At 34.8% G+C, this 15,550-nt stretch overlaps 5 protein-coding genes across 5 annotated transcripts; all 5 read left to right on the top strand.

Annotated features, from left to right (window-relative positions):
* Positions 1–657: 657 nt before the first annotated feature.
* On the top strand, positions 658–2,396 carry LOC130996617 (uncharacterized). Its single transcript, XM_057921915.1, has 3 exons — positions 658–1,312; positions 1,393–2,043; positions 2,121–2,396. The coding sequence occupies exons 1-3, from the start codon at positions 1,112–1,114 to the stop codon at positions 2,226–2,228; spliced, it is 960 nt and encodes a 319-aa protein (XP_057777898.1). The 5' UTR covers positions 658–1,111; the 3' UTR covers positions 2,229–2,396.
* Positions 2,397–3,326: 930 nt separating this feature from the next.
* LOC130996613 (uncharacterized) lies at positions 3,327–5,084 on the top strand. Its single transcript, XM_057921909.1, has 3 exons — positions 3,327–3,981; positions 4,060–4,716; positions 4,804–5,084. The coding sequence occupies exons 1-3, from the start codon at positions 3,328–3,330 to the stop codon at positions 4,900–4,902; spliced, it is 1,410 nt and encodes a 469-aa protein (XP_057777892.1). The 5' UTR covers position 3,327; the 3' UTR covers positions 4,903–5,084.
* Positions 5,085–6,631: 1,547 nt separating this feature from the next.
* On the top strand, positions 6,632–8,365 carry LOC130996614 (uncharacterized). The gene is made up of 3 exons (XM_057921911.1): positions 6,632–7,264; positions 7,340–7,999; positions 8,068–8,365. Exons 1-3 carry the CDS (start codon positions 6,632–6,634, stop codon positions 8,164–8,166), a joined length of 1,392 nt encoding a protein of 463 aa, XP_057777894.1. The 3' UTR covers positions 8,167–8,365.
* A 2,863-nt stretch (positions 8,366–11,228) lies between these two features.
* LOC130998433 (uncharacterized) lies at positions 11,229–12,798 on the top strand. Its single transcript, XM_057923848.1, has 3 exons — positions 11,229–11,885; positions 12,461–12,613; positions 12,697–12,798. Exons 1-3 carry the CDS (start codon positions 11,229–11,231, stop codon positions 12,796–12,798), a joined length of 912 nt encoding a protein of 303 aa, XP_057779831.1.
* Positions 12,799–14,305: 1,507 nt separating this feature from the next.
* Positions 14,306–14,884, top strand: LOC130998432 (uncharacterized). Its single transcript, XM_057923847.1, has one exon. It carries the CDS (start codon positions 14,306–14,308, stop codon positions 14,882–14,884), a length of 579 nt encoding a protein of 192 aa, XP_057779830.1.
* The last annotated feature ends 666 nt before the right edge of the window (positions 14,885–15,550 follow it).

Below are 15,550 nucleotides of genomic sequence, written 5' to 3'. Positions count from 1 at the left end.
ATAAAACGCACCAATTTCCAGAAGATTTAATTTAAAATATGCACATGCAAACTCCTAAAATTAGAACAATTAAGCATAAATCAAGTGCTCAAGCTTCCAAAGGCGGGTGCATCGTCTCCGTAGTGCTTCTTCAAGATTCTCACGATCGTTCCGAGTGGCAATGTGAGAAAGCTCAGCAACACATCTGCAAAGCTGCCGTCAACTTCGGCAAATAGAACCTTACCTTTCTTTTTATTCACCGTAACTTTCAATGAAAACTCGTTTTTGGTATCAGCATCAGACATTTTGGTAGTATCAGTGGTGTAAGCAAGATATTAGAGATGAAGAAGACGTTTAAAAAAATTACATCACTCCCTTTTTAATGGAGAAGAAGTTAACGAAGAGTTATTAGTCTCTCTAATTTCCAAGACAGCCTTCTGCATTCTCCCCCTTTAATTTACGAACAAGAAATTAATAAATCCAAGTGTTAATGGTTGCAATAATTTCCAAGACCCTTGGAAGCACCACGACATTTCTTCCATTCCCTGAGAATTATTTGTTTCAAAAAGGTTTGAAGATAATCAGACGTAACAAATTTGTAATGGGAAAAACATACCTTTAAATTCAATCTTTTATCTCTTTCATAAAAGGGAGGAAAATCTTGATAAGTCTAAAATTTAATCCTTTGCAGAATGTCTGCCGATGAGGAGGAGGTTACGTTCTCGTTGAATGTGATGATCAATAAAGATAAAACTAAGGTACTCTTTGCAGAAACCGACAACCATTTTGTAGACATTTTGCTAAGCTTCTTGACTTTTCCGTTGGGAAGAATTATCAAACTCTTCAAGAAGCACTATGGTGATGAAGCTCCCACCATTGGAAGCTTAAGCACCGTAGCTTAGCAAATCTCGATAGCTCCCATTTTGTGACGGATGGTGCTAAGAAGATTCTGCTCAATCCAATCAGCTCTTTTGATGCTGAAATCGAAGGGCTGAAACTCGATATCAGTGATTCTCCGCCTGCAGAATATTTCTACTGCACCGAGAGTAATCATAATGAATTTCGTAGTGTGAGCATTTACTATGATGAACTTCGACATCTTTCTTATTGTTGCAACATATGTTCTGGTTTGATGAAGAAAAAAATAGTTCCGAAGAGTTCTGAAGCTGCTTCCAGGGATGGAGTATTTGCTATACATAAAGATTCTTTCATAATCTCCGACGATCTGCAGATCTTTCCAAATGAGATGGGAATCTCAGGAATCGTCACCATTGTTGGCATTGCAGACATGGATAAGGCTGAGTTGATCAAAGTTGATTTAGGGTTCAATGAGGTGATTCCTGATTCTCCAATCTCAATCAATTCTTCCAATATCTGTGTTTTCATGGCTTATTAATTGTGTATTTTTGTTAGATTATGAACCTGTTAAAGGCATCCTTGACGTCTCCAACTCCATTGTCGGACCTCATATTGAATAAAACAATACAGATGAACTCTTCAACAGTGGAATCTCAACTAAATATTGAAGAAGAAAATGCCAACTCTAAGGCTTTAAGTTTGAAAGTGATTATACAAAAATCTACCGGCAAGTTTTTGTATGCTCAAGCTAAGGAAGATTTTGTGGAGTTTCTATTTAGTTTCCTGCATATCCCACTAGGAGGAGTTGAGCATCTTCTTGGGCGCGAAACGCGTGTTAAGGCTATAGACAACCTTTACCGGAGCACAGCTGATCTTATAAATTTCAAGTATTTCAAGAGCCTAAATACAAAAAAGAGGCTAATGGAGCCTAATTTGCCACATGGTTGTATATCTGATAACCACATTTTTCCCCTCACCGAAGAATCATTGTCTCCTGGTTACTTCATTAATGAAGTATGTTTGTTTTCTTCTCTTAAGTTTCCCAATGGCCAAGGGAGTTATCTTCGAGGACAACGAACTTATCAGGTGAAGGATGATTTATCTGTGGTGCCCTTTTGTATTGTCTCGATCCTTTCCAGTCTCACAGAAGAGAAAATTTCAATATCTGATGTCAAAGAAGTGGAGCTGCAAATTGGATTGAAAGAGGTAATGCAATTTGAAATCTTTGTCATTTGATTCATTATGTGTATGTTTAGATGTTGAGATGAATTGTGTTGGTGCAGGCTTTAAGCATACTGAAAGCCTCTCTTACTTCTACTACTGCTCTCACTGATGCTCTCTTGACTCACAAATCGCTCAAACAACCTAAGAGAGAAGAAGACCGACTGTGATCCATGCTTCCAAATATGTTTTTTCTGCTCCTACATGTTGCAAACTCAGCTTGTTTTTTAATAGCTATGGTGTTTCATTTTTATTTTAAATTATGTATGGTGCAGTGCTTCATTTGGACCTTTGGTCTGTTTGCAAAGTTTTCATTTTCCCTTTTGGAATGACTTAATTTATGTGTTTTGTTCATTTGGACCTTTTCCTTTATAACTAGAATCAAACTTGCACAAATTCTGTTATTTTCAACCTTATCTTTCCTCTAAAATCAACTTTATATACTACTAGAAAGAGCCTCATTATGTCGAAGTTCTGCATTATTAAACAAAGGAAACAGATGCATAACAATATCACAATGAACAAAAACATTGATCCGTAGTGAAATCACTAAAACAAGATCAAAATTTGCACAGCAATACAAGCACCAAAGCTATTGCAAACTGCTTAAATGAATAGACAATCACAACGCAAATACATTCAACCACAAGAATATATATTGTTCAACACTAAATAGAAGCCAAACTAAACTAAGGGCGTGTTTGATATTGGCTAATACACTGTATTAGCTAATTTAGTACAGATCAGTCTAGTGTTTGGTATTATTTAGCACAAGAATACATATTGTTAATTTGACTTTCTAATTATTCTCGTATGATAAATACCAATATATACAGTTAAGCAGATTATTCTTCTCGACTCTAGAAGGTCTTGGAATTTGGTGCGACGTCGTAAAAAGGGAGAGTGATCAATGCAGATAATCTTGGAATTTTGTTGGACTAATTGACACTTATTTGGAAGAGGTACTGCTACTTCACTTTTTCAATCTAAAATAAAATCTATTTTTATTTTTGGAATAAATAAATCGGGAAATTAATCAAATAAATCGGATGGATCTTGAAATTTGGTGGGACTAGTGGCGCTTGGTTAATTTTTTGTAACGATTCTTGGAATTTGTAGAGAGTCTTGAAATTTGCCAATTAATTTTGAGGGAGTAAACTAACGACTCTTAGGTTAACTTCTTCCCCCATAAAATTGCAGGGATTGCTGAAATCTTTCGTTTACATTATTCAAATATTTCTTTGTTTGTACCACATATATATTTCAAGAATGGCTGATGATAAAAAAGGTGCGACATTTTCGTTGAAAGTGATGATCAATAAAGAGAGAACTAAGGTGCTCTTCGCAGACTCCGACAGCCATTTTGCAGACATTTTGTTAAGCTTCTTGAGTTTGCCATTGGGAAGAATTGTGAAAGTCCTCGAGAAGCACTATGGAGACGAGGCGCCTACCATTGGTAGCTTAAGCAGTTTGTACCGTAGCTTAGTAAATCTCGACAGTGCATATTTCTGGACTGATGGAGCTAAGCAAACTTTGCTTGATCCAACAAGTTCATTGGAAGATGAATACAGGAGGCTGAAACTCGACATCGCTGATTTTCAGCCTGCTGAATATTTCTCTTGTAGTAATACACAGTATCACATTCCGTCTTATAGGTTTCGTAGCGTAGGCATTTACTATGATCATATCAAGAGGTGCAAAATTTGCTCATTTGGTATTTTTATTAAAGAAGTAGCTAAGAAAGGGTCTGAAGCTGCTGCATCTAGAGATGGAGTTTTCACCATGAATACATCATCTTTCATAATCTCTGATGATCTCCACATATTCCCAAATGAGACAGGGCTCTTAGGCGTCATTAGCTTTCTTGGCATTACAGACATGGATAACGCCGAGCAAATCAAGGTGGATTTGGGCTTCACTGAGGTAATTTTTAGTTTTCTCTAATCTCAATCTTTGTTATAACTAGTTATTTATTTAATGTGTATATCATGTTATTGTTAGATTATGAATTTGTTGAAGGCTTCCTTGACGTCCCCAACTCCATTGTCGGACATCATCCTAAATAAAACAACACAGCTGGTTAACTCTAAATTCATGGTGACTCAACCACACACTACAGAGGAAGAGAATCCAAACAACTCGTGGAATTTAAGTTTGAAAGTGATGATACAACAATCTACTGGTAAGGTTGCGTATGCTCAAGCAAATAAACAGTTTGTGGAGTTTCTGTTTAGTTTCCTCTACATCCCATTGGTAGGAGTTGAGCATCTTCTTGCCGGTAACACTTGTGTTAAGGCTATAGACAACTTGTACCGGAGCACATCCGACCTTGCAGATAGCAAGCATTTCATTACCCCGGATACGAAAAAGAGGCTAATGACACCCATTCTACCTCATGGCTACATTTCAGCACACTGCATTTTCCCCCTCGCTGAAGAATGCTTGCCTGCTGAGTACAATGATTATCTGAACTTGTTATCTTCGGTTAAGTTTCCCAATGGGCAGGGAAGTTATCTAAAAGGATCCCCAACTTATCACGTGGCGGATGATTTAACTGTTACGCCTTTCTGCTTTGCCTCGACACTTTCCTCTCTTAAAGAGCAGAAAATCTCGATATCTGATGTCAAAGAAGTGGAGATGCAAATAGGGCTGAAAGAGGTGATTAAACTGTATATTTGAAATCTTGGTTGTTATATTTCTGAATGTATATATGTTCAGATGTTGAGATGAATTGTGTTGGTGCAGGCTTTGAGCATACTGAAAGCCTCTCTTACTTCTTCTACTGCTCTCACTGATGCTCTGATGATTCGCAAATCACTCAAACAGCCAAAGAGAGAAGTGTGATCCATGCTTCCTGTATATATGTTGCAAGTATTGGCTTATATGTATAGTAATAGTTATGGTGCTTCATTTTTATTTTAATTATGGATCTTGATTTTCCATTCGTTTGGTTCTTTTTTCAATATGCAAATACTATCTTGGTTGTCAGAAATAATTTTTGGAATATAAACATGAATTTCTTGAAATGTTATGTACTTTTTTGCATTTATGCTTATGTCATAGACCTTTTATTGAATCTTCAAATGATTTAAACAATGCAACATCAAAGAGATCAATAGATGCATAACTATGATTATTTATCATCACTTTCAACGACATGACATCCTTCTTAACACCATACCCTCCCTTTTTAATTATGGCGAAGAAGTTAACCTAAGATTCATTAGTCCTACCAAATTCCAAGACTCTCTGCATTCACTCTCTTTATGAGATACAAAATCAAATTAAACGTCAGTAGCTAACTTGGAATTAAGCAGCAAGATGGGATGCATTTGATCTCCTAATATTTATGAAATTGTTGTCCCATATAATTCATTCAAAAATTCAAAAGAATAAAGATTAGTGTGACATCACTCAATACACCTGTAAAGAAAATCACATGCATGCATGCATCAAATTTGTAAACCTACATTTAAAATGAAACTTATTCAAATTTAAATTGTGTTCCACCCACACACAAAATCGGTAATTTAGTTGGAAGAGATACTTCTACTTCACTTTTTTAATCGTAAATAAAACCGGGAAATCAACCAAACAATAAATATATGCAATCACATTAGGACCACTCACAAATTAGTTCAATACGAATTTTTTTGATTTATTTAGTTTATTTTTAAAATTAAAAATAGCTTTTAGCTAATTTATTGTATTGTCTATATTAATTGTACCTATTTTTTTGCACTTTTCTATTTTATTTCTAAAAAAATAAAAAATTACAAAAAATAAATAAAATGTAAACAATATAAGGAAAAATAATAATTATTTTTATTTTAAAAAATAAATTAAATAAATCAAACCTATTTAACAAGTTTATGTCTTGGAATTTGGTGGGACTAGCGGCGCTTGGTTAATTTCTCTAATGATTCTTGTAATTTGTAGTGTCTTGGAATTTGGAGGGACTAATTAACGACTCTTCGGTTAACTTCTTCCCCCATAAAAGAGAGGACTCGCTGAAATCTTTCGATTTACTAATTCTAATGGATACTACTACTTAAGTAATCCTTTTGTATTTTAATTCTAAATTATTAAAATTATGTGATAAAAAATAATAATAACTTATAATGAAGAGTCCTAATGGATACTACTACTTAAATAGCTATTAAAATATAAAAGATAAACCATAATATATTTATAGATATATTATAAGTATAATATATTAAATTACACAATTAACCTTAATATAAGTATATACGAGGGATATAATAGGCAAATCAAATTTTGTAAAACAAGTCACTTTTATAATAGGTTTTATATTTGGCTGTGTTTGGATTATGAAGATACTAATTCGATTTTTTTCTATATTCACTCCCTTGTGTATGAGGAAAGGAGTTAACCAAGAGTCACTAGTCCCACTAAAAGCCACACCTTCTGCATTCACTCCCAAATTAATAGCCCCAACAAATTCCGAATTTCAAGACACCTGAAAATGGAATATTAATATGGTGGAACTTGAAACGATGATGCTTCACAAATAAGAAAATAGAATTGTAGAAAAATCTTCGCCTTCACCAAAATGTCTGAGAAAAACAAGAACAAGAATGCTACGTTTTCGTTGAAAGTGATGATCAATAGAGAGAAATCTAAGGTGCTCTTTGCAGAAGCAGACAGCCATTTTGTAGACATTTTGTTGAGCTTCTTGACTTTGCCGTTGGGAAGAATTGTGAAAGTCCTCGAGAAGCACTATGGAGATGAGGCACCTACCATTGGAAGCTTAAGCAGTTTGTACCGAAGCGTAGCCAATCTTGAAGTTGGCTCCCATTTTGTGACTGAGGGTGCTAAGCAGGCTCTGCTCAATCCAACTAGTTCATTCGAAGATGAGTACGCGGGGCTGAAACTCGATATCACTGATTTTCAACCTGCTCAATATTTTTCTTGTAGCGTTCACTCTAAAAGATTTCGTAGTGTCAGCATTTACTATGATACTGCCTATTGCCCTATTTCGAACTGTTATCGTAAGTTGGAGAAAAAAGGGCTTAAAGCTGCTTCTACAGATGGAGTTTTCACCATACATACAGCATCATTCATAATCTCTGATGATCTGCAGATACTGCCAAACGAGACGGGGATTGTAGGTATCGTCGTCTCTCTTGGCATTACAGACATGGATAAGGCTGAGCTTATCAATGTGGATTTAGGGTTCAATGAGGTGATTCTTGATTCTCTATCTTTCTCACAGCTTCTTTTCTTATTACTTGTTTGATTTTGTGTGCATTTTTGTTAGATTATGAACTTGTTGATGACATCCTTGACGTCCCCAACTCCACTGTCGGATGTCATCCTAAATAAAACAAGACAGATCAACACTTCAATCTTGGAATCTCCACCACTACTGCAGAATGTTGCAATGGAAGAAAATCCCAACTCTAAGAATTTAAGTTTGAAAGTGATGATACAGAAATCTACTGGTAAGTTTTTGTATGCTCAAGCTAAGGAAGAGTTTATAGAGTTTCTATTTGGTCTCCTTCATATCCCACTAGGTGGAGCTGAGTACGTTTTTGCCGGCAAGACTTGTTTTAAGGCTATAGACAACTTGTATCGGAGCTCAGCTGATCTTATTGACAAGTATTTCAAGAGCCCGGATACGAAAAACAGGCTAATGAAACCCAATCTGGTTCATGGTTGTATTTCTGGAAAATACATTTTCCCCCTCACTGAAGAATGCTTGCCTGCTGATCACTACATTGATGATATAGATTGGTTTTCTTCTATTAAGTTTCCCAATGGCAAGGGAAGTTATCTTACGGGGCCTCAAATTTATCACGTGGCGGATGATTTAACTGTTACACCTTTATGTATTGTCTCCATTTTTTCCTCTCTCAAAGAGCAGAAAATCCCGATATCTGATGTCAAAGAAGTGGAGCTCGAAATTGGGTTGAAAGAGGTAAATATCTGTTGGTACTATATTTTTGAGCATATGTTTACATGTTGAGATTGCTTTCTTTTGTGCAGGCTTTGGGCATACTGAAAGCCTCTCTTACATCCACTTCTGCTCTTTCTGATGCTCTATTGAGTCACATATCAATCAAACAACCAAAGAGAGAAGTCTGAGTGTGATCCATGCTTTTAGATCTTCTTTTGCTGCTCATAAATGTGACATTGTTGGCTTAAATTCATAGCTTTGCATTGTGCTTTTATGTTGTTTTAACTATGGTTCTTGTTTTTCCAGTCATCATTTTAAAACTATTTCACTTTTTGTATGCTCAAATTGTTCGTTTCACAATGTAATTTCATAATTTAATCACTATTTCATACTGAATGCTCACAATACAAGAACTAGACTAAATATCCAATCAAATGAAAATTGATCTTACAAAAGAGAGATTTTTTGTGCCTCATATTTTATGATAATGCCAAGCAGAATCATAATCAGATGTAAGGGATGCTCTTAATATGCATATACCACAAAACATAAAACGAGAATGCAAAAAATGATATAACCAGAAAACATGACAACTAGATATTCAGAGATTCAAATCAGATAGTGCTTCTTCAAGATTCTCTTTATTCACTATAGCTTTCAAATATTTAGGCCACATCAGATATGCCACGTCATCTTCGGGTGTGAGAAATAATAATTTTTGGAATATAAACATGATTTTTTTTTAAATGTCAGATAGTTTTGATAGTAGGACATGGTGTGGGATTCCAAGAAATGAAAAAGAAAATCTTATAGTGTAAACTATTTCAAGTTTCAGTAGTTATTTTTAGTTGTGGATTGCTTTGATTTTGTTAGCGAGGTAGCATTGTCAATGAATTTTTCGACATTTTAAATTGGAAAAATTCCATTTGACAGTTCGATTTTAGTTGTATAACTTTCAAGAGTATGCTTTCTACAGAAACAAAAAACAAACATAAGCACCATATATAGTTGCTAATTAATACTATTTGTAATAGTCGCAACCAAGGATCAGCCTGCGAGTTCTTTCTTCGGTTTCTTGCTCGATTTATGACTGAGGAGAGAATCTGAGAGAGCAGAAGCGGATGTAAGAGAAGCTTTTAGTATGCTCAAGCCCTGCACCAACAAACTTCATCTCAACACATGCTACAAAACATAATCACATATTTAAAATTTTATTATATACCTCTTTCAATCCGATTTGCAGCTCCATTTCTTGGACATCAGTTATCGGGATTTTCAAGCTATTGAGAGTGGAAAGAGTGGAGACAGTGCAAAAAGGGGTCACAGTTAAATCATCTGTCACCTTATAAGTTGCTGGTCGCTCGAGATACTTCCCCTTCCCTTTGGGAAACTTAACTGAAGAAAAATAGTTGTGATCGATATAGCATTTGTAGTCAACAGGCAAAGGTTCTTCAGTAAGGCGAAGAATGTTGTTTTCAGAAATGCATCCATGAACCACATTGGGTTCCAATAGCCTTCTTTTCATATCCGAGGTCTTGAAATACTCGTCGTTAACAAGGTCAGCTGTGCTCAGATACAAGTTGTTTATAGCCTTCACACCAGTCTTGCCAGCCAGAAGATGCCCAACTCCTCCTAGTGGGATGTTGAAGAAACCAAATAGAAACTCGATAAAATCTTCTTTAGCTTTAGCTTGAGCATACAACAACTTACCTGTAGATTTTTGTATGGTAACTTTCAAAGTTATTAAGTTCATAGTGTTGGGGTTTTCTTCCTTTACTACCATCTCGTGCAATGGAACCTTTGCAGACTTCAAGTGTGTTGTTTTATTCAGGATGACGTCCGACAATGGAGTTGGGGACGTCATGCATGCCTTCAACAATTTCATAATCTAACAACAATACATACACAAATTAATTAATTATATAACTAGTTATAACAAAGATTGAGATTTAATTTAAAGAGATCGAATCAAGAAATCACCTCATTGAAGCCAAGATCCACTTTGATTTCCTCAGCCTTATGCGCACCTGTAATGCCGAGAAGGGTGATGATTGGTAGGAGTCCAATCTCATTTGGAAATATATGAAGATCATCAGAGATTGTGAAAGATGCTTTACGTATAGTCAACACTCCATCACTAGAAGAATCTGCTTCCCTTTTTTAGCTACTTCTTTTTTCATCATACGACGGCAAAATCTGCAACGCTCAACAGAGTCATAGTACATGCTTACAATATGAATTCTACCATGAGGGTCATGGGCTGAACAATAGAAATATTCAGCAGGCGGAGAATCAGTGATATCGAGTTTCAGCCTTTTGTATTCATCTTCAAATAAACTGGCTGGACTGAGAAGAATCTGCTTAGCACCCTCCGTCACAAAATGGGCGCTATCAAGATTCGTTAAGCTATGGTACAAACTGCTTAAGCTTGCAATGGTAGGAAGCTCATCGCCATAGTGCTTCTTGAAGACTTTGAAAATTCTTCCCAACGGCAAAGTCAAGAAGCTTAACAAAATGTCTGTGAAATGGTTGTCGGCTTCTGCAAAGAGTACCTCATTTCTCTCTTTATTTATCATCACTTTCAATGACAACTTGACATCCTTCTCAACATCAGACATTCTTGAGATAATAATGTAATCGATAGTTTTCACCAAACCCTCCCTTTTTATGGGGAAGAAGTTAACCTAAGAGTCATTAGTCCCACCAAATTCTAAGACTCCTTGCATTCACTCTCTTTATGAGATACAAAATCAAATTAAACGTCAGTAACTTATAACTTGGAATTGAGCAGCCAGATGGGATGCATTTGATCTCCTAATATTTATGAAATTGTTTCAAAAAATAAAAAAATTGTGAAATTGTTATCACATGCATGCATCAAATTTGTAAACCTATATCTAAAATGAAACTTATTTAAATTTAAATTGTGGTCTATATTGACACTAAATCGGTAATTTAATTAGTTGGAAGAGGTACTTCTACTTCACTTTTCCAATCTAAAATAGATCGATTTTTTTTTTTTTTTTTGTAAAATTGGGAAGTTAATCAAATACAATCCGATGGGTCTTGGAATTTGGTGGGACTAGTGGCGCTTGGTCACTTTTTCTAACGATTCTTGGAATTTGGAGGCACTAAACTAACGACTCTTAGGTTAACTTCTTCCCCCATAAAAATGTAGGGTTTGCTGAAATCTTCCGATTACATTGTTCAAATATTTCTTTGTTTATACCACATAGTATATATTTCAAGAATGGCTGATGACAAAAAGGGTGCTACATTTTCGTTGAAAGTGATGATCAATAAAGAGAGAACTAAGGTATTCTTTGCAGACTCCGACAGCCACTTCGCAGACATTTTGTTAAGCTTCTTGAGTTTGCCGTTGGGAAGAATTGTCAAAGTCCTCGAGAAGCACTTTGGAGACGAGCCGCCTACCATTGGTAGCTTAAGCAGTTTATACCGTAGCTTAGTAAATCTCGACAGTTCCTATTTCTGGACAAACGGGGCTAAGCAGACTCTGCTCAATCCAGCAAGTTCATCCGAAGCTGAATACCAAAGGCTGAAACTCGACATCACTGATTTTCAGCCTGCTGAATATTTCAAGTGTAGTAAATATCCCATCCATCACTCTCAGTCTTATAGATTTCGTAGCGTAAGCATCTACTATGATGATGTCAGCATGTGCAAACTTTGCTTGCAAGATAGTATGATTAAAGAAGTAGTTAAGAAAGGGTCTGAAGCTGCTGCATCTAGAGAAGGAGTTTTCACCATGAATACATCATCTTTCTTAATCTCTGATGATCTCCACATATTCCCAAGTGAGACAGGACTCTTAGAAATCATTAGCTTTCTTGGCATTACAGACATGGATAACGCTGAGCAAATCAAAGTGGATTTGGGCTTCAATGAGGTGATCCTTGTTTCCATAATCTCTATCTTCTTCCCACTCGTTTTTCTTTACCTTATTATCTCTATTTTTGTTAGATTATGAATTTGTTGAAGGCATCCTTGACGTCCCCAACTCCATTGTCGGACATCATCCTAAACAAAACAACAAAGAGTTACTCTACACTCACGGTGTCTCAACCACACACTGCAGAGGAAGAGAATCCCAATAACTCTAGGAATTTAAGTTTGAAAGTAATGATACAACAATCTACTGGTAAGGTTGTGTATGCTCAAGCTAATAAACAATTTGTAGAGTTTCTGTTTAGTTTTCTCTACATCCCACTAGGAGGAGTTGAGCATCTTCTTGCCGGTAGCACTTGTGTTAAGGCAATAGACAACTTGTACCGGAACACATCCGACGTTCTAGATAGCAAGCATTTCATTACCCCGAATAGGAAAAAGAGGCTAATGAAACCAACTCTACCTCATGGCTATATTTCCAAAGACAACATTTTCCCCCTCACTGAAAAATGCTTGCCTGCCGAGTACAGTGATAATCTGAACATGTTTTCATCGTTTAAGTTTCCCAATGGGGAGGGAAGTTATCTTAAAGGATCTCCAACTTATCACGTGGCGGATGATTTAACTGTTACGCCTTTCTGCTTTGCCTCGACACTTTCCTCTCTTAAAGAGCAGAAAATCTCGATATCTGATGTCAAAGAAGTGGAGATGCAAATCGGGCTGAAAGAGGTAAACTATAGCATTTGAAATCTTGGTTGTTATATTTCTGAATGTATTCTTTGATGTTGATGAGATGAATTGTGTTGGTGCAGGCTTTAAGAATACTGAAAGCCTCTCTTACTTCTTCTACTGCTCTCACTGATGCTCTCTTGACTCGCAAATCGATTAAACGACCTAAGAGAGAAGAAGTCTGAGTGTTATCTGATCCATGTTTCCAATTCCAAATATTGTTTTTCTGCTCGATCTCCTATATGTTGCAAATATTGGTTTATAGTTATGGTGCTTCATCTTTATTAATTCTAAATTATGGATCTTGATTTTCCATTCGTTTGGATCTTTTTTCAATATGCAAATACTATCTCGTTTGTTTCGAGTTTATTTTTGCAGGAATATAGCTCAATATCCAAAATTTATACCGTTAAGAGGAAAATTTACAAAAAAAATTATTCAGTCTCTTATTCACCAAACCAATATTCTTTGATGCTTTATTTGCTATATGTTTGATTAATTAATATAGAAAATATTATCATGGCTTGAGAATCAATCATTTACATAACTTTGTTAGTCTCATAACAAAATCCTTTATCCACCCTCCCTTTTTTATGGGGAAGAAGTTAACCGAATTATTAGTCCCACTAAATTCCAAGAGTCTCTGCATTCACTCTCTTCATGCGATACAAAATCAAATTAAACGTCAGTGGCTAACTTGGAATTAAACCGCAAGATGGATCGATGCATTTGATCTCCTAATATTTATGAAATTGTTGTCACATATAATTCATTCAAAAATTCAAAAGAATAAAGAATAGTGTGACACCACTCAATACACCTATAAAGAAAATGATCACATGCATGCAGCAAATTTGTGTTCCTACATTTAAAATGAAACTTATTCAAATTTAAATTGTGTTCCACCTACACACAAAATGGGTAATTTACTTGGAAGAGGTATTTCTTCTTCACTTTTTCAATCTTAAATAAAATTAATCAAACAATAAATCTAATGCAACCATATTACGGCCATTCACAAATTAGTTCAATAGGAATTCTTTTAATTTATTTAGTTTATTCTTTAAAATAAAAATAGCTTTTAGTAATTATTTTATTGTATTGTCTATATTAATTGTATCTATTTTTATTTTTATTTTTAAATAAAAATTACAAAAAAAAATACAATGTGAACATAAAATAATACTCCCTCCGTCCCACTAGAATTGGTACACTTGCATTTTTTGTTTGTTCCATCAGAATTGACACTTTCCTAAAATAGTATGTGGTCTCTACTTTCTCTACTCAAATAAAATAAGTGTATCCTACCTACTTTACACTCTTAATCCTTTATTCTTAATCTCCGTGCCCAACTCAAAAGTGTCAATTCTAATGGGACGGGAAGAGTAATTATTTTTATTTTTTTAAAAAAAAAATTAATAAATCAAAGTGGTAACATTACAATGTGGCTGTATAACATTAATTACTCTTAATTAATCAAATACAATCCGATGAGTCTTGGAATTTGGTGGGACTAGTGGCGCTTGGTTACTTTCTCTAATGATTCTTGTAATTTGTAGAGTGTCTCGGAATTTGGAGGGACTAATTAACGACTCTTCGGTTAACTTCTTCCCCCATAAAAGAGACGACTTGCTCAAATCTTTCGATTACATCATACTAATATTCCTTTGTACCACACATATATCATCAAGAATGTCTGATGCTAAAAAGGGTGCTACATTGTCGTTGAAAGTGATGATCAATAAAGAGAGAACCAAGGTATTCTTCGCAGAAGCTGACAGCCATTTTGCAGACATTTTGTTAAGCTTCTTGAGTTTGCCGTTGGGAAGAATTATCAAAGTCCTCAACAACCACTATGGAGACGAGGCAGAGGCAGCCACCATTGGAAGCTTATGCAGTTTGTACCGTAGCGTAGTAAATCTCGATAGTGTCCATTTCTGGACAGATGGGGCTAAGCAGACTCTGCTCGATCCAACAAGTTCATCCGAAGATGAATACGAAAGGCTCAAACTCGATATCACTGATTTTCAGCCTGCTAAATATTTCTATTGTGATAAATATTCCTACCATACGTACTCTCAGTCTTATAGATATCGTAGCGTAAGCATCTACTATGATCATGTCAAGAAGTGCAAATTTTGCTCATCTAATGGTACTATGAAAATAGAAGTAGTTAAGAAAGGATCTGAAGCTGCTGCATCTAGAGATGGAGTTTTCACCATGAATACATCGTCTTTCATAATCTCTGATGATCTCCATATTTCCAAATGAGACAGGACTCTTAGGTATCATTAGCTTTCTTGGCATTACAGACATTGATAACGCAAGGCAAATCAACTATCAACTATTACAATGAAATGCAACGTTTCTAGATTATTACATTTTATCACAATAATTATTACTATTTGTATTAATGAGAATTTATACTTTTAGTTATTTAATCAACTATTATTGTAAGAAAAAGTAACCATTGATATATATAAATGTAATATTATTATTTTTACATGCTAGAACTTGTAATTTTGTATATTTGGTCATATAATCATTATCGTAATAAAAAGTAACTATTGATTTGATGAAAAGTAATGTTTCAAAATTTATACTTAACATCAATATTCCTTTCTTTATAATAATAATAATTACTTTTTATTATAACAATAATTACTTTTATTCAAGTAATCATTGTCGTAAGAAAAAAGTAACTATTGATATGATGTAATGTAATATTTCTAAATTATTACATTTGTTCACGATAATTGGTACTTTTATTAAAAGAATTTGTACTTTTAGTTATTTGTTCAAATAAGTATTTTTGTAAGTAAAAATAATTATTGATGTAAAGAAAAGTAATGTTATTTTCACTCGTTAATACTTTTATTCTTTATTCATTATTTAGGGTTTAGTATTCAAGGGTTAGGTTTTAAAAATATTGAATGA

The sequence above is a fragment of the Salvia miltiorrhiza genome, chromosome 8 (genome assembly GCF_028751815.1).
Source record: "Salvia miltiorrhiza cultivar Shanhuang (shh) chromosome 8, IMPLAD_Smil_shh, whole genome shotgun sequence".
NCBI classification, from domain to species: Eukaryota; Viridiplantae; Streptophyta; class Magnoliopsida; order Lamiales; family Lamiaceae; genus Salvia; species Salvia miltiorrhiza.
The sequence above is the reverse complement of the archived record's forward strand: the minus strand, read 5'-3'. Positions and strand labels throughout refer to the sequence as shown.

Bases quoted from the DNA above. Each gene is read 5' to 3' on its own strand.
- LOC130996617 (XM_057921915.1), top strand. From the start codon at position 1,112: ATGAAGAAAAAAATAGTTCCGAAGAGTTCTGAAGCTGCTTCCAGGGAT. The intron at 1,313-1,392 runs GTGATTCCTGAT...TATTTTTGTTAG, and splicing joins TTGATTTAGGGTTCAATGAG to ATTATGAACCTGTTAAAGGC. The intron at 2,044-2,120 runs GTAATGCAATTT...GTGTTGGTGCAG, and splicing joins TGCAAATTGGATTGAAAGAG to GCTTTAAGCATACTGAAAGC.
- LOC130996613 (XM_057921909.1), top strand. From the start codon at position 3,328: ATGGCTGATGATAAAAAAGGTGCGACATTTTCGTTGAAAGTGATGATC. The intron at 3,982-4,059 runs GTAATTTTTAGT...TGTTATTGTTAG, and splicing joins TGGATTTGGGCTTCACTGAG to ATTATGAATTTGTTGAAGGC. The intron at 4,717-4,803 runs GTGATTAAACTG...GTGTTGGTGCAG, and splicing joins TGCAAATAGGGCTGAAAGAG to GCTTTGAGCATACTGAAAGC.
- LOC130996614 (XM_057921911.1), top strand. From the start codon at position 6,632: ATGTCTGAGAAAAACAAGAACAAGAATGCTACGTTTTCGTTGAAAGTG. The intron at 7,265-7,339 runs GTGATTCTTGAT...CATTTTTGTTAG, and splicing joins TGGATTTAGGGTTCAATGAG to ATTATGAACTTGTTGATGAC. The intron at 8,000-8,067 runs GTAAATATCTGT...TCTTTTGTGCAG, and splicing joins TCGAAATTGGGTTGAAAGAG to GCTTTGGGCATACTGAAAGC.
- LOC130998433 (XM_057923848.1), top strand. From the start codon at position 11,229: ATGGCTGATGACAAAAAGGGTGCTACATTTTCGTTGAAAGTGATGATC. The intron at 11,886-12,460 runs GTGATCCTTGTT...CCCAATGGGGAG, and splicing joins TGGATTTGGGCTTCAATGAG to GGAAGTTATCTTAAAGGATC. The intron at 12,614-12,696 runs GTAAACTATAGC...GTGTTGGTGCAG, and splicing joins TGCAAATCGGGCTGAAAGAG to GCTTTAAGAATACTGAAAGC.
- LOC130998432 (XM_057923847.1), top strand. From the start codon at position 14,306: ATGTCTGATGCTAAAAAGGGTGCTACATTGTCGTTGAAAGTGATGATC.